The 13,485-nt window shown below is 47.4% G+C and overlaps 1 protein-coding gene across 1 annotated transcript; it reads left to right on the forward strand.

Annotated features, from left to right (window-relative positions):
- Positions 1 to 3,922: 3,922 nt before the first annotated feature.
- Positions 3,923 to 9,056, forward strand: POP5 (POP5 homolog, ribonuclease P/MRP subunit). Its single transcript, XM_066601939.1, has 5 exons — positions 3,923 to 4,001; positions 4,080 to 4,222; positions 5,689 to 5,838; positions 8,764 to 8,847; positions 8,918 to 9,056. Exons 1-5 carry the CDS (start codon positions 3,985 to 3,987, stop codon positions 9,004 to 9,006), a joined length of 483 nt encoding a protein of 160 aa, XP_066458036.1. The 5' UTR covers positions 3,923 to 3,984; the 3' UTR covers positions 9,007 to 9,056.
- The last annotated feature ends 4,429 nt before the right edge of the window (positions 9,057 to 13,485 follow it).

A 13,485-nucleotide genomic window follows, 5' to 3' on the forward strand; every position in this document is an offset into this window, starting at 1 on the left:
GTGGCAAAGTCTCAAATTTGTACCGCAATTTTTGAGCGTCAGCACTGCTGTTTCTTGCAAAAATATAAGAGACACTTGCAATTTTCTTACACGTCTTTTCCAGATAATTTTGCCGATTTTTTTCATAACGCAAAAGTCAATAGGACTTTCTAACTTTCTAATGTTAAAAACACATCACATCGCACAAAAACCGCAAGTTCGTGTTTTGCGATGCGATAAAAAGGAGGCTGCATAGGGAAACATGGGAGATAAAAAAAAACACAAAATGAAGAAAGAGGGAACATGCTGTGATTTTTTTCTTGCAACATTGCATGAGTGAAAATATGTGAAGGAAACCATTGAAAATCATTGGTTTCATAATTCTGCGTTTTCACTCACTCTCGCATTGCACGAAAATCGCACGATTTTATCGCCAGTGTGAAGGCGCCCTCACTGGAGCAATTAGTGTCAGGCAGCCGCTGCCAAGGCAGATAGGATCATGGGGTGCATCAAAAGAGGTCTAGGAGCACATGACGAGTACATTGTCCTATCTCTTTACAAGTCACTGGTCAGGCAACACATATTGTGCACAGTTTTGGGCACTGATACTCCTGAAGAACATAACAAACAGCTTCAGTGTGTTGAAAGGTGGGCAGCTGAAGTCATAAAATAAATGGGTGGATTACAGACCCTGGGGAATTTATCAAAAATTGTGGTTTAGCTTAGAAAAAAGACAGGTGAGGAGCGACCTAATAACTATGTATAACTATATTAGAGGACAATACAGAGATGTCTTCCATCATCTATTTATACCCAGGACTGTACCAAGAGGGCATCCTTACAACAGTGATTCCCAACTGGGGTGTTGCGGCACCCTGGTGTGCTGCAAGAACCCGTCAGGGGTGCTGTGGCTCCCAGGCTGGGAATCGCTCAGCCTTTGCGAAAATTTCTATTTCTTTTGGTTTAACCCCCACCTCACAGGCCTTCCTAGAAGAACTAGCAGGTGAGGGGGCTCACGGCTGCTCACGTTCTAAGCGCCACTTATGTGATCAGCACGGCACTGCTGACAGTAGTATGTGCACCCAGATTCTCCTCCTTTTACCTCTCCTCCTTGGTTCCGCAGAGTACAGGAGAAGGGAGGAGGAGGCCTGCAGTAGGAACGAGACTAAAAACTCTCTGCCAGAGAATGTAGTGATGTAGAAAAACTATGTATAAATATATCAGGGGACAATACAGAGATCTCATCAATCATCTATTTATATGCAGGGCTGTGACTATAACAAGTGGGAATCCTCTGTGTCTAGTGGAAAGAAGGTTTCTACACCAGCATAGAAGGGGGTTCTTCACTGTAAGAGCAGTGAGACTATGGAACTCCCTGCCTGAGGACAGAGTGGACAGCGAGAGGGGACTGGAAGCCTTTCTTAGGCCTCCTTCCCACGAACGGATTTACGCCGCGTAAATCCGCGGCAAAAATCCGCTGCGTTGCACCCTGCTATTAGGTTCTATTGAACCTAATAGCACAATGCTCACGATGCGTAATTCCACCGCGGAATTACGCACCGCGATTTCTCCCGTCCTCACCCGCAGCATGCTCTATTTTCTGCGGGTGAGGACGGGCTGTACGCGCTGACGGCTTCCATTGCAGTCAATGGAAGCCGTCCGTTCACGCTATCTCCCGCTGTAACCAGCGGGAGATAGCGTGAAAAAACGCTTTCCCGCCCACCGCCGCGCGTCATATGACGCCATATGACGCGGCCGGCCGCGTCACGTGACACGGCCGGCCGTGTACGTGACACGGCCGGTGACGCGGCGGCGGTGGGCGGTGACGGGCGGTGACGCGGCGGCGGTGGGCGGGGAAGCGATTTCACGCTATCTCCCGCAGGTAAGTATAGGGGCTCTGGGGGGCGCCGTGACGGGCTTCACTGCATAATATTACGCGGCGGAGCCCGTCACGCTCGTGGGAAGGAGGCCTTAAGTGTAATAATATTAAATGTTACGGTCCTTAGCTTACTTTAGAAGGATCGTTGATCCAGGGATTATTCTGATTGCCCAATTTGAAGTCAGGAAATATTTTTTTCGCCTTAAGACCCAATGCACACGGCCGTATTTGCACTGTAGGATCTGGAGCGAGTGTTCACCTCCGGATCCCGCAGCAAATATTACCCATAGGACATGCTAAGCAAAACGCTTTTCCATGCCCACGAGCGGAAATCAACTGCACACAGGCTCGCACGGATGGCTTCCATTGCAGTCAATGGAAGTCGTCCGTCCCGCAGTGAGTCGCCGTGGATCCGTGTCATCGCCGGCGCAACTCTCTGCATTGCACTTGTGCAGCACATGCAGAGCAGAGAGAAGACTACAAGACAGGTATGCCAGGATTAATGCTGGGGCAGAGGGTCTGATTCCACTGCAAGATCTCGCAGTCGGAATCCGACCCGGCCGCGGACATGAGGCCTAAAAGTAAGAAAATGAGCTTCTAACTCATGTTTTGTTTTTTGCAGGATAATAGACTGAACTGGATGGACATACATTAAGCCTTTTTACAGCCTGAGGGTTCCCTCACATGAATGTATTGTCACAGAGTGTTCCGTGTGCGGGTTTTGCAAGTGGAATACACTGTGCCAATCTGCCACAGGCTCCTATGTGGCTGATCACACATATTGCGCAAAATATGCACACAATACAGATTGCAGCATGTTCTATCTACACGCCAAGTGCATGGCGTACTTGCTGTGTACCGCATGGTTGTCAAATGCAGTCGGCATGCAGCGACTTACGCTCATGTGCAGCCGGCCTGAATGCAAAAAGGAAACAACCTAATAAAAAAAAATCGCTACATGTGCTGCAGGAATTGTTGCTGTCTTTGTTGCTTCAAAGTTGAGAGGAATACACCTCTGTGGAAAAAACATTAAGGGCTCCAGTCCACGGACCTTTTTGCATTGCGTTCCCCACGGCGTTGCTATGTAAAGCGCAGCTCCCCTTTCCACAAGCAGAGAATCATAGCGATTCTCCGTTCACGAACGGCAAATCGCAACATGCTGCGAATTGCCGCGATTCTCCGCGGTGAGCCTGTCAGATAGGCTCACCGCGGAGATCCGTCAGCTGGCTCCTGCTCCCCAGCGGCGGCAATATCGCAACGTCCGTGGCCAGGCAGCCTAAAACTGGCTTCACATGAGCGAGAAAAATCGCACAAGATTTGTGAATTGCGAGATGCACAGACTTGATCCCCATTGCGCTGTGATGCGGGAAACAATCGCGGCACATCCTATCTTTGTGTGTGCCCTCGTAGCATCTCCCATTGTTTTCAATGGGGCTGGTGGCAGCATCGCACCACATGCTAGGTTTGCCCATTGAAATGCCAGCTTTGCCCATTGAAAACAATGGGAGAAACTCGCTGATCCTCCGCCGTCGATACTTCTTTGCAGTAATGCAAGGCGGTTTTGACATAAAAATGCCTCGCATCTGCAGGGAAATCAAATTGCGATGCTGCAGCGGCTCCACTGAAAACAAAGGGTGATGCGACGCAGTCCAAGAGAACACCCCCAAAATAGGACATGTCACAGTTTTGATTTGGTAAAAAAAAAAATTCTCATGAGTATGACCCCATTCAAAAGCTGTGGGGTCTGTGGGCACCAGGCATGGGTTTCCAGGATGCCAGCTGAAGACTTTCTCACAGACTATGCAGTACAGTGGAGCAATTATAATGGGAAACTGAGCAATATTTCCATACATTATGTTTTCAGTGGGGCACAGACTGTAACATTGTCGTTATACAATAACTATTAAGTAGACACACTAAAGACAACATCATGGCATCAGCCTCTCATGTAACCTAAAGCACAAGTATGAACTGGGGCAACAAACAACTGTAGCACAGCACACTCCTGGGAGGATGCCACAACCAATATGGCCGCGGCAGTACGTACACTTCTACCGGAAGTGACGCAAGCGTTCGTTTAAAAACGTGGTACCTGGTACCGTCTCTGGTGTTTATAGTACGTCAGCATGCGGTTCAAGTGCAGGTGAGTAAACAGGTGAGCGGCGCGAGAACCGAGGCGATGCTGCATAGTAGGAGGCTACTAACGTGCTGGTCGCTGCAGGTACTTTCTGTGTGAGCTGGTGCTTCAGGACCCGCGCTGGAGGCGGAATATCACGGCGGGCTCGGTGTCCTACAACGTGCGGGAGGCGGTGGCGAGGCTGCACGGGGACTTCGGGATTGCAGCCTGCTCTCTCGGCCTGTCAGGTAAGGAGGGGGCGGGGCTGCACATCCCATCACTGAGCAGCAGTGCACTGCAGGCTTCACAGCTCTGCTACATCACAGGGCAGTCTATATATCAGAGATAGATGTGCTGACATCAGGCTTGGGGCACAGCTTCCCAAAATGTGCCCTCTTATGGTGGATCACTGAGCTTCAAGACTTTGCTCCCTCCTACCAAAACTGATCTGATCGCCTGCATACAACCTTGATGAAATCTAGTGCTGGCTGTTTGTTACAGCTGACACCCACCTGCAACAGCTGCTCTCCTGCTGATCGTGGCTGTTAACCCTCTAAATGCCCGGATTGGATGGGGTCCTGTACAGCCCTCCCTATTGCGCTGAGATCACCGGGTGCCATGCAGTTGCCAGGGCAGTCGGGGATCTTATGAAGCCATTGCAGATTACCTATGAAGCTATTACTGTGGCTTGTGGCTTGATAGATCACGGTATAATGTAATACTATGGTATTACTTCATACTGCAAGAGCGATCAAACCATGGCAAGTTCTTGCCATTAGTGCGTCCAAAAAGGTCCAATCTATCAAAGTAACACCGTATCCATCCTGCATGGTGAACATTGTCAGAAAAATAATGCACAAGGTCAGACTTGTGGTCGCTTTTTTTTTTTTCTTTTCTCGGTCACCCTGTCTCCAAGAAAAAATATCATAAAAGGCTATCAAAAAGTCATATGTACCCCAAAATGGTACCAATAGAAACTGCAGGACGTTCTGCAAAAAAAGGCCACACAACTATGTTGATGAAAAAAATAAAGAAAATAATTGTTGTTTTTCAAATATTTTTTAGAAGTAGTACAGCAAAAAAAAACTATAAATTTGGAGTTACAGCAATGCTACTAAGGTTGGTCTCATGGGAACAAGTCTGATTCTGCTTGCGGATATCCACAGCGGAAGACCTGCAAATGATGGCAGAAATGAATTGTGTATGGTCGTATATGTGAGTGTTTTCCACGCGGATATGTATTTGGGGACAGCGTATCATCCCTGCAAAGAAAGATCGCAAGCAGGGAATGACATCAGAAAGTTGCACAACCTTCTGGAAACCCCCCTCTATCGCTCATTCCCTTGTGCTGTCATGGTGAGGGCTGCTCTGAGAGCCTTCACAAAAAGATGCTGCTCTCCAGGCTCGACTGCTTTGTACTACTTTTTTGAAAGTAGTATAAACCGCTTTAGAAAAAACCCCACTTAGGCCGGGCTCACACTGGCAGATTTGAATTGCAGACTCTGCATCAGCGTCCGCGTGGACAAATCTCATTAATATGCGGGCATTGAAAGTCATGAACTTTCACCGTTTCGCTCAGACATGCAGGTTGAAATTGCAAATTCTGCGAGCGGAAGAAAAAAATCATTGCATGTAAATACGCTTATGTGAACAAGCCCTTAGTTTTGCTTTTCGGTAGAGTACTTCCTAACGTCCGATTACATTTCTTCCACAGTGAAATATATTAACGCTTACACCGGCATCATTTTGCTTCGATGTCGAAAGGAGTTTCACCAGCTTTTGTGGACATCCCTTCCATTTATCACCAGCTTTGGGAACAGAGGTCAGCAATTCGCATGCTTCATCAACACACTACATGTCGGAGGTGAGCCAACTTAGTATGGATCTAGAAGGCTAGATAATCATAATGGGCTTCTGCAAAGCAGTGACCCTATAGAGCTCTGCTGGTGAATCTGAGGCTTATCTGTTCTAGCTACCAGGAGGAAGGAGGTTGTGTGATCTGTGATGGTGGACTGTAGCTCCGCTGCAATGCAGTTGAGACTTGGGCCTCATGTCCACCGGCGGATTGGAATCTGACCCTGCCCGCGTCCGAGGACAGTGCGGGTCTTCTGCTTACCTGTCCGAGTCTTCGTGTTCTTCACTGTGGATGTGCTGGCTGCTGCACATGTGCAGTGGAGTGTTTTTTGTTTTTTTTGTAAACTCCTGCTTTTCTCGCGGAATCCGCGCGGCTTGTCCGCATTGCAGGAACCGCACTGAAATAAAGCATGCTGTGCTTTGTTTTCCAACAAATCCGCATGCTTTAATTCAGCTGCGGACGCCCATGTTTCGTTATAGGTGGGTTAAACTGCGGATTGTCCACGCGGATTCCGCAATTCAAATCCGCCCGTGGACATTGGGCGTTGAAGGGAACCCGTCACCGGCGACGAGCACTGTTGTCTAAGTTATGATACTCGTGGGGCAGCTGCTCATGAAGGTATTTTTAATTTTATTTTTTTTATACTTGCGCATCTCCTTGTATCTGCGCTGTCAGCTTTTTAAGGCCGCTTGCAGACGGGCAGAAATTCCGCGGAGGGATTCCCCGCAGAATTTCCGCCCCCGGGCGCCTGCATTGGATTGCATTACAATACACAGTTCTATGCAGATGGCCGCGGTTTGTCCCGCACAGCAAAAAAACGCGGCGTGTTCGAATTCACCGGCCGCCGGCCCCACTCTGCGCATGCGCCGACTGCCCGGCAGCCGGCACATGAAAGAGCCGGAGCTGCGGGAGCAGGTGAGTTTCGTGCTGCTCTCTGCAGGTGATCGAGAATTCTTGCAGCCGGATCCGACCCGGCCGTCTGCAGGCAGCATAAGTCTGCCAATTGATTGGGTCAAAGCTGCAGGTTGTCCCTGCTCTGATTGCACAGTCCGCATGCTGATTTATGGCACTTACAGCCATAGGAGGTTTTAAAAAAAAGAAAAAGTTCTGAGTCTTGGAAAACTACTTAAAACACTTGTGAGCCTATAGATAAGGGTAAGTATATAATAATCAAAACAAACAAAACCCCTCGTAAGGCACATGGGCGGTAATTCCGTGGCGGAATTTCCTGCAGAATTTCCACCCATGGACGCTTGCACTAGAAAACGCAATCCTAGGCAGACGGCCGTGATTTGTCCACGTGAAAACACACGCAAAAAACAAATCGCGGCATGTTCTATTTCTTTGCGGGTCTCGCAGAGGCCCGCACAGAAATGTCACTCCCGGGCTGCCGGCTGGACGGCAGCCTGCACATCAGAGAGCCGGAGCCGTGGGAGTAGGCGAGACCCTCACTGGTCCCTGCAGAGGCGCGGGTTGGGTCCCGCTACGAGAATTTGGATCCGACCCGACCATCTGCAGGCGGCCTATGGCTCCTGACAACCCGACCTTTGCTATGGGCACCACAACTTAGTTTCTGGGGCTCATAACCGGTGACAGATACTCTTTTAACCCTTTCCAATCTACTGTCGGACATCTTCTGACATTCTGATTGAAGCCTGTACAGCTCAGATGTCAGAATACGTCTGATACAGTATTTTTACTGTATGTTGCCAGACACTCTGCTGTCAGAGCCTCTCCAACATGTCTTATACTTCTATTCAAGTTGTTTGACCACCAGCACCACTACTTTAAAAACCCTTTTCAGGGGAGGCTTCTCCAACTGCAAAGCTGTGTAAGGTCTCATGTCCACAGGGAAAATCAGGCCCGCAGCGGGTCCCTCCTTTCCCGCGGACATGAGGCCTAAAAAGAAGAATTACTTACCTGTCCGGACGCTGCGGATCATCCCTCCGTCGCGGCCGGATCTTCTGTCTTTGGCCTGGTGGAAGTGCTCGGCATGCCGGCAGCGTGCCGTGCGCATGCGCCGTGCACTTTTTTTTTTAAACTCCTGCTCTCCCGTGTCCCTGCGCTGGAGAGCAGAAATTCAGCTGCGGGTGTACCGCGGATCCAGACGGCTTCCATAGGCTTCAGTAGAAGCCTGCGGGGGACTTGCACTAAAATGGAGCATGCTGCGGGTGTTTTCCCGCACATGCAATCCGCGCCTCAGGGGAAAATGACATGCACAGGTATTTAATTTCCTGCGGGTGTCCAATGCATCCCTATGGGGCGCGGATCACGCTGTGGGTGAAATGCTGTGGATTTTAAATGTTATTTTAGCCATGGACCTGAGGCCTAAGGGAATGGACCTCCAAATTTCCCAATAGATCACCAGTCCTTATAAATATAAACAGCAGCAGACTCCTTTGGTGCAAAAAGGATTTTTCCAAGCTTTATTCCTCCATCACAGGTTAAAAATGACCATGCGTGGAGGAATAAAGCTTGGAATAATCCTTTTTGCACCAAAGGAGTCTGCTGCTGTTTATATTTATAACATGTCTTATACTGCAGAACTGGCTTTAGCCAGCAGGTGGTGCCGTTGTAGAACGGCAGAAAGAGGAAAGGCCCGTAGGAAACCCTGAATCCAAAATTTGGATTGGAAAGGGTTAATACAGTGTAACATTTACAGTCTCTGAGCACAGTTCCTCCTTACTTATATAATGGTGACGACAAAAAAGGTTGCTTGGATGGTAAGCCGCCTTGTATCATATGTTTCTTTTGCAATGTAATCCATAGCAGATTAAGCATAAATGCAGAACCTTGTATAAAGAGTGATTCTGGGTACAGGAAATAAAGATAATACAATAAGTCATGTGATCGCTGTCATTCATACGTACAGCGGATACAAACCTATAATGAACTTTGCTGAAACCAGATTACACGGTTTATGTTCTCTTGCAGGCACAATCCGTACATGTCAGAAATTCCTCATTCAGTATAACAAGAAACAACTAGCGCTGTTGCTGAAGAACTGTACAAATGCCGGTATGTAAACTGCATAAATGAATAATTGATATAATGTCACTATATGCTATTAATTGTGCTCTTATTACAGAGGAGCGAGATGCCATCCAAGCGTCTATAGCAAGTTCCTTAATCGATGAGGAACAAGAAGAATTCTTGTCAGAAGAAGTTATTAATTAGATGCTAGGAGTTTTTGAAAGTTTTCCATACAGTATAAATTTGTAAAAGCTTGTCTCTACAGTGTTTTTATTTTTAAGTTATGTAATGTTACAGCACATTTAACTAGTTTTTATTTTTAATGCTCCTATCCAAAGGACTAGAAGTGGAAAGATGTCCCTGATTTGAAGTGTTCTTCTAGAAACTGACTTTGAATAGTGACATTATATACGTTTTACACAGTGCCTGATCAAGATGAGCAGTCAGACTGCTAGGATAGCAGTAACTGATCTTTGATGAAAGCTTCTCTTACTTCCTCAGTCTTTGGCCGCCTGTACAGGGGCTGGTTGGATTCCGCATCTGAAATCTGGCCCTGTTTCCCGCCAGCGTCCATGCGGAAGTCTTTTTACTGTACTACAGTTGCACTGTACGGAGCAGTATAGATTTGTTTTTTAAATTACTGCTTTTCCCGTATCATTGCCTAACGCTGGGTACTCATTTTACCGACCTCAGAAGAATGGAAGGCTGAGTTGACCTTGAGCTGGCTACCTGAACCATTCGGGGTTTGAACTTTCAACTTTCAGGTCGTGGGTGAGAGCTTACACTCTGTGCCACATGAGGCTCATCAAATAGCAATATGGCCTCCAGTGAAACTGAGTTAAAAAATAAATCTCTATCCCTCTAACTCCCCCCATAGTGATGGTGCAGCACCATAGTATCCTGTATTGGGTGGCTGCTCAGTGTCACCATCTTCACTAGCAGACCCCCTTCCATAACATGAGTACACAGCATAGATAGTTATACTGCCCCCAGATTCAATGGAGAAGTGACTGTAGGCTCATGGCGCAGGGCAATTAGACTTTTGTATAGTGGGGGGCAGCACACCCACTAGGGTTAGTGCAGCCTGTCAACGGTTAAACCCTGGCCTTGCTGACACACACATATGTGTCTTTTGAATGGGGTCATACAAATGAGCAATTCCACACCCCCCCCCCCCCCCCTTCCCGCATCGCAGTGCGGGGAAAAAAAATCGCAGCATGTTCTATCTTTGGGTGTTCTTTCAGAACGCCTCGGCCATTGTTTACAATGGTGCCAGTGACAGCATTGCACGGCGTGCGGTTTCCCATTTAAAACAATAGGAAGTACGTGTCGATCCTCCCTGAAGTGATGCGGGGTTGTTTTTACACAAAAATGCCCCACATCCACGGGTAAATGGCACATTCTTGAGTGCGTTATCAGGCAGAGTGTCACAGCTCGCTATCGCACTCGTCCATGTGAAATTAGCCTTAGTATTATGAAATTACAAGTGGGATATGTTTTCTGGAACACTAAGGCTGCTCACAGATACGTGCACAAAACGCCACGTTCAAAATCGCTGTATTTTACTGAAAATTCAAGCTGTGTTTTTGAACGTATGTTACAGCGCTTGATACACCATCATTGTGATGAGGTGCGATAAAAAGCGCAAAAGTACAGCAGACAGTGCTCGAAAATTGTGGCAGTAGAAATGCATTTGAGCGCAGGTCGGCGAAGCCCTATTGCAAACAATAGAAGCGTATTGCGATTAGCGCAGCATTTTAAATGCCGTGGTAAAAAAGCAGGCAGTGAGAGCAGCGTAAGGCCACCTTCATACATGGCAGAATCGCAGTGCGCATTCCACAACAGAATACCTGCATGGATTCAATATGTACTTAAACATGCAGCCAAATCCATGCAAGGTAAATACAGAAGAGCTGCAGCATTTAACCCTTGTAAATCAAAATAGGTTCTTCATGCACACGAGTGGAAACCAATTGTGTTTTCTGCTCGCGGATGAAAAATCGCAGCATATTCCTGACAATTCTGCACGGATGTCTTCCATTCCAAGCTGGGGAGAAAGCAGGAGTTAAAAAAAATGTGGACCATCCACAATACAGAAAAGAAGTAAATACAGGTGCGCGCAGATGCTGACTGGGCCCAGGGTCAGAGTCCACTGTGGAAGCCAACCCTTCTGTGTGCATGCAGCCTTAGGGCTTATTCTGACGTGTGTGTGTATATCGGCTGGGTTTTCACGCCTGGCCGATATACGCTGTCCCTCACTGCAGGGGGAGGAGGTGGGCTGGTGCAGTGCACTGAGCTCCCACCCCTGTTTGCAATGGGAGGGCGGTACAGGGGCAGAACTAAGTTCTGCCCCATCCCATCCCCTCCCATTGCAAATAGGGGGTGGGGGCTCAGTGCACTGCACCCACCCCACCTGCAGAGAGGAAAACCTGGCTAATATACGCACGTTGGAATAAGCCCTTAAGGTAAGGCTACATAGGGCTTATAATGTAAAATCTAGGTATTGCATATGGATTTGTTGTGGCTCTCACCCTCTACCTTGTAAAGGGTGGTAGCTGCAGCCAGTTTATGCTACAGCTGTTTTTTCACCACATATGGGCTTATTCCAACATGCGTATAGCGGCCGGGTTTTCACACCTGGCTGATACACACTGTCCCTCTCTGCAGGGGAGGAGGGGGGCTGTGTGGATAGTAGTGCACTGAGCTCCAGCTCTGCCCCTCGCCACTGTTTGCAATGGGGGTGCATTGGAAATAGTGGCGAGAGCTCTTAATATGGCGAGCCACTGATGTATCATCTTAGGCCGAATGGTGCTTAGCTGTCCCAACATTCTTTTCCTCATTGCCTGAATAGTTTTCCCAATGTAAATTTTCGTGCAGCTACGATAGACAATGTAGATAATGCCCTTGCTACAGCAATTTATGTGCTGCTTAATATGGTAGCTCTTGCCATCAGTAGGGTTAACAGAAGTGTTGGTCAAATCAACATGAGGCCAAAAGACACACCTTCCACACTCCATGCAGCCTGGGCCATAACACAACCCCAAAAGAGAATGTTCGGCAACTTCCTCCATATCATCTGCCTTTTTTTTTTTTTAAGTTTGTGTTTGGGGCACAGCTGCATTTACCCACGGACTGAGGGCTGATGGGTTGTCTTTTTCAGGATGAATGTCTTTATCCATTTTTTGGGAGCATAACATTTCAATTGCTTTTTAGTCTAGAGGCAAGGTCAATCCACAATTCTGGCTTTTTTATGCTTTTAACTGCAATCACTGTGCCATATAAAATCAATTCTGCAGGCTAGTACAAGAATACCAATAACAAGTTGATTTTTTTTCCATTTTGTAACTTTAAAAAAAAATTAATCACTGCATTCAAACCTCTACTTTTTTTGTGAATGGTGCTTTGTGGCATGAGTTGTACTTTATAAACGGTAGATTTGTTGATCCATGTGACATTTTGACCACTATTTAGGTTTTTGTAATGAGATAATTTTGCCCATTTTTTTCCAGGATGTGCACAGTGCGGTTTAATATACTAACTTTCCCACTGAGTTATTATGAACACAGCAAGATTTCTTCTTCACACATACTTTGTCCCACTAGGGGACATGAATATCACAAAGTTTTATCATTCTAATAACTACTTCGGTATAGCAGTGTATTACAGAGCCAATGAAGATCAGGCCATATCCAAGCCTCCAGGTGTCAAACAGCCCATTGGGTTCCCATGATCACATCATTGGAGTCCCATGGGTGAGGGAGGGAGTCAGTGAGCACCCTCACACTGTTGGTATTTGACATGCTGCAGTTGCAGTGACAGCAACATGGAAAGCATTAAACTAGCACTTGAAGGTTTCTCTGATCCCCCACTGTTTGAGCAGGGGGTCACGCTGGTATCCAACAGCCAAGCACCTGCTCAAGCTGGCATGGGAGACCCGTGCAGACTTCTGCTGCACAACAGACTGGAGCTCCTTAACAGCTGCGGAGGTAGTGATTGGGTTAAAACAACCTGTGCAGATCAGGGATCATTTTGCTCCCTATAGAACTGTCAAGTTGACCACATTTGTGCAGTTTCTCTAGTAGAGGAAAAATCTGTTTGTGTAAATTAACTATTAATCTCTGGGTATATGCCAACACATCATGTAGTATAAGTCCAGCAATAGTGTTTTAGCTCCTGTAATACAGAAGACGTGCATCCTAGCATGATCACAGATCTGACTCGAACTCAGAGAATACCATATTACAGATGCAAACAGAGGGCTGAAATACAGTCGTGTCACCAGCCTTAGGACTCATGTCTATGGGTGGATTGGATTCCACATGCAGATTTCCGCAGTGGGAGACACATGGAAATCCTTTGCAAAAGATCGCGGATGCACGTGGAAAAAAAAAAAATCTGCAGCCCCCACCTCCTTAAAGGAGATGTCTCGAGGAAGCAGTTAAATTTTTTTTTTGCCCAGTCCCCCCCATTAAGTACACATTACTAAGCCCCCCTGTAAATGACATTTCTAGCTGGTTCGTACTTACCGTTCCAGCGTTTCAGCAACTTATAAAAGTTTCCTCAAGATGGCCGCCGGCTCTTTCCCCGTCGCTCGCTGCAGCCCGACGTGCGTGCTCCCGAGACGCCGCCAGCTGTGTCTCCATGGCAACCGGACGCATCCCAGACGCCGACCAGACGCTCACC

Source organism: Eleutherodactylus coqui, chromosome 5 (assembly GCF_035609145.1).
Source record: "Eleutherodactylus coqui strain aEleCoq1 chromosome 5, aEleCoq1.hap1, whole genome shotgun sequence".
NCBI lineage: Eukaryota > Metazoa > Chordata > Amphibia > Anura > Eleutherodactylidae > Eleutherodactylus > Eleutherodactylus coqui.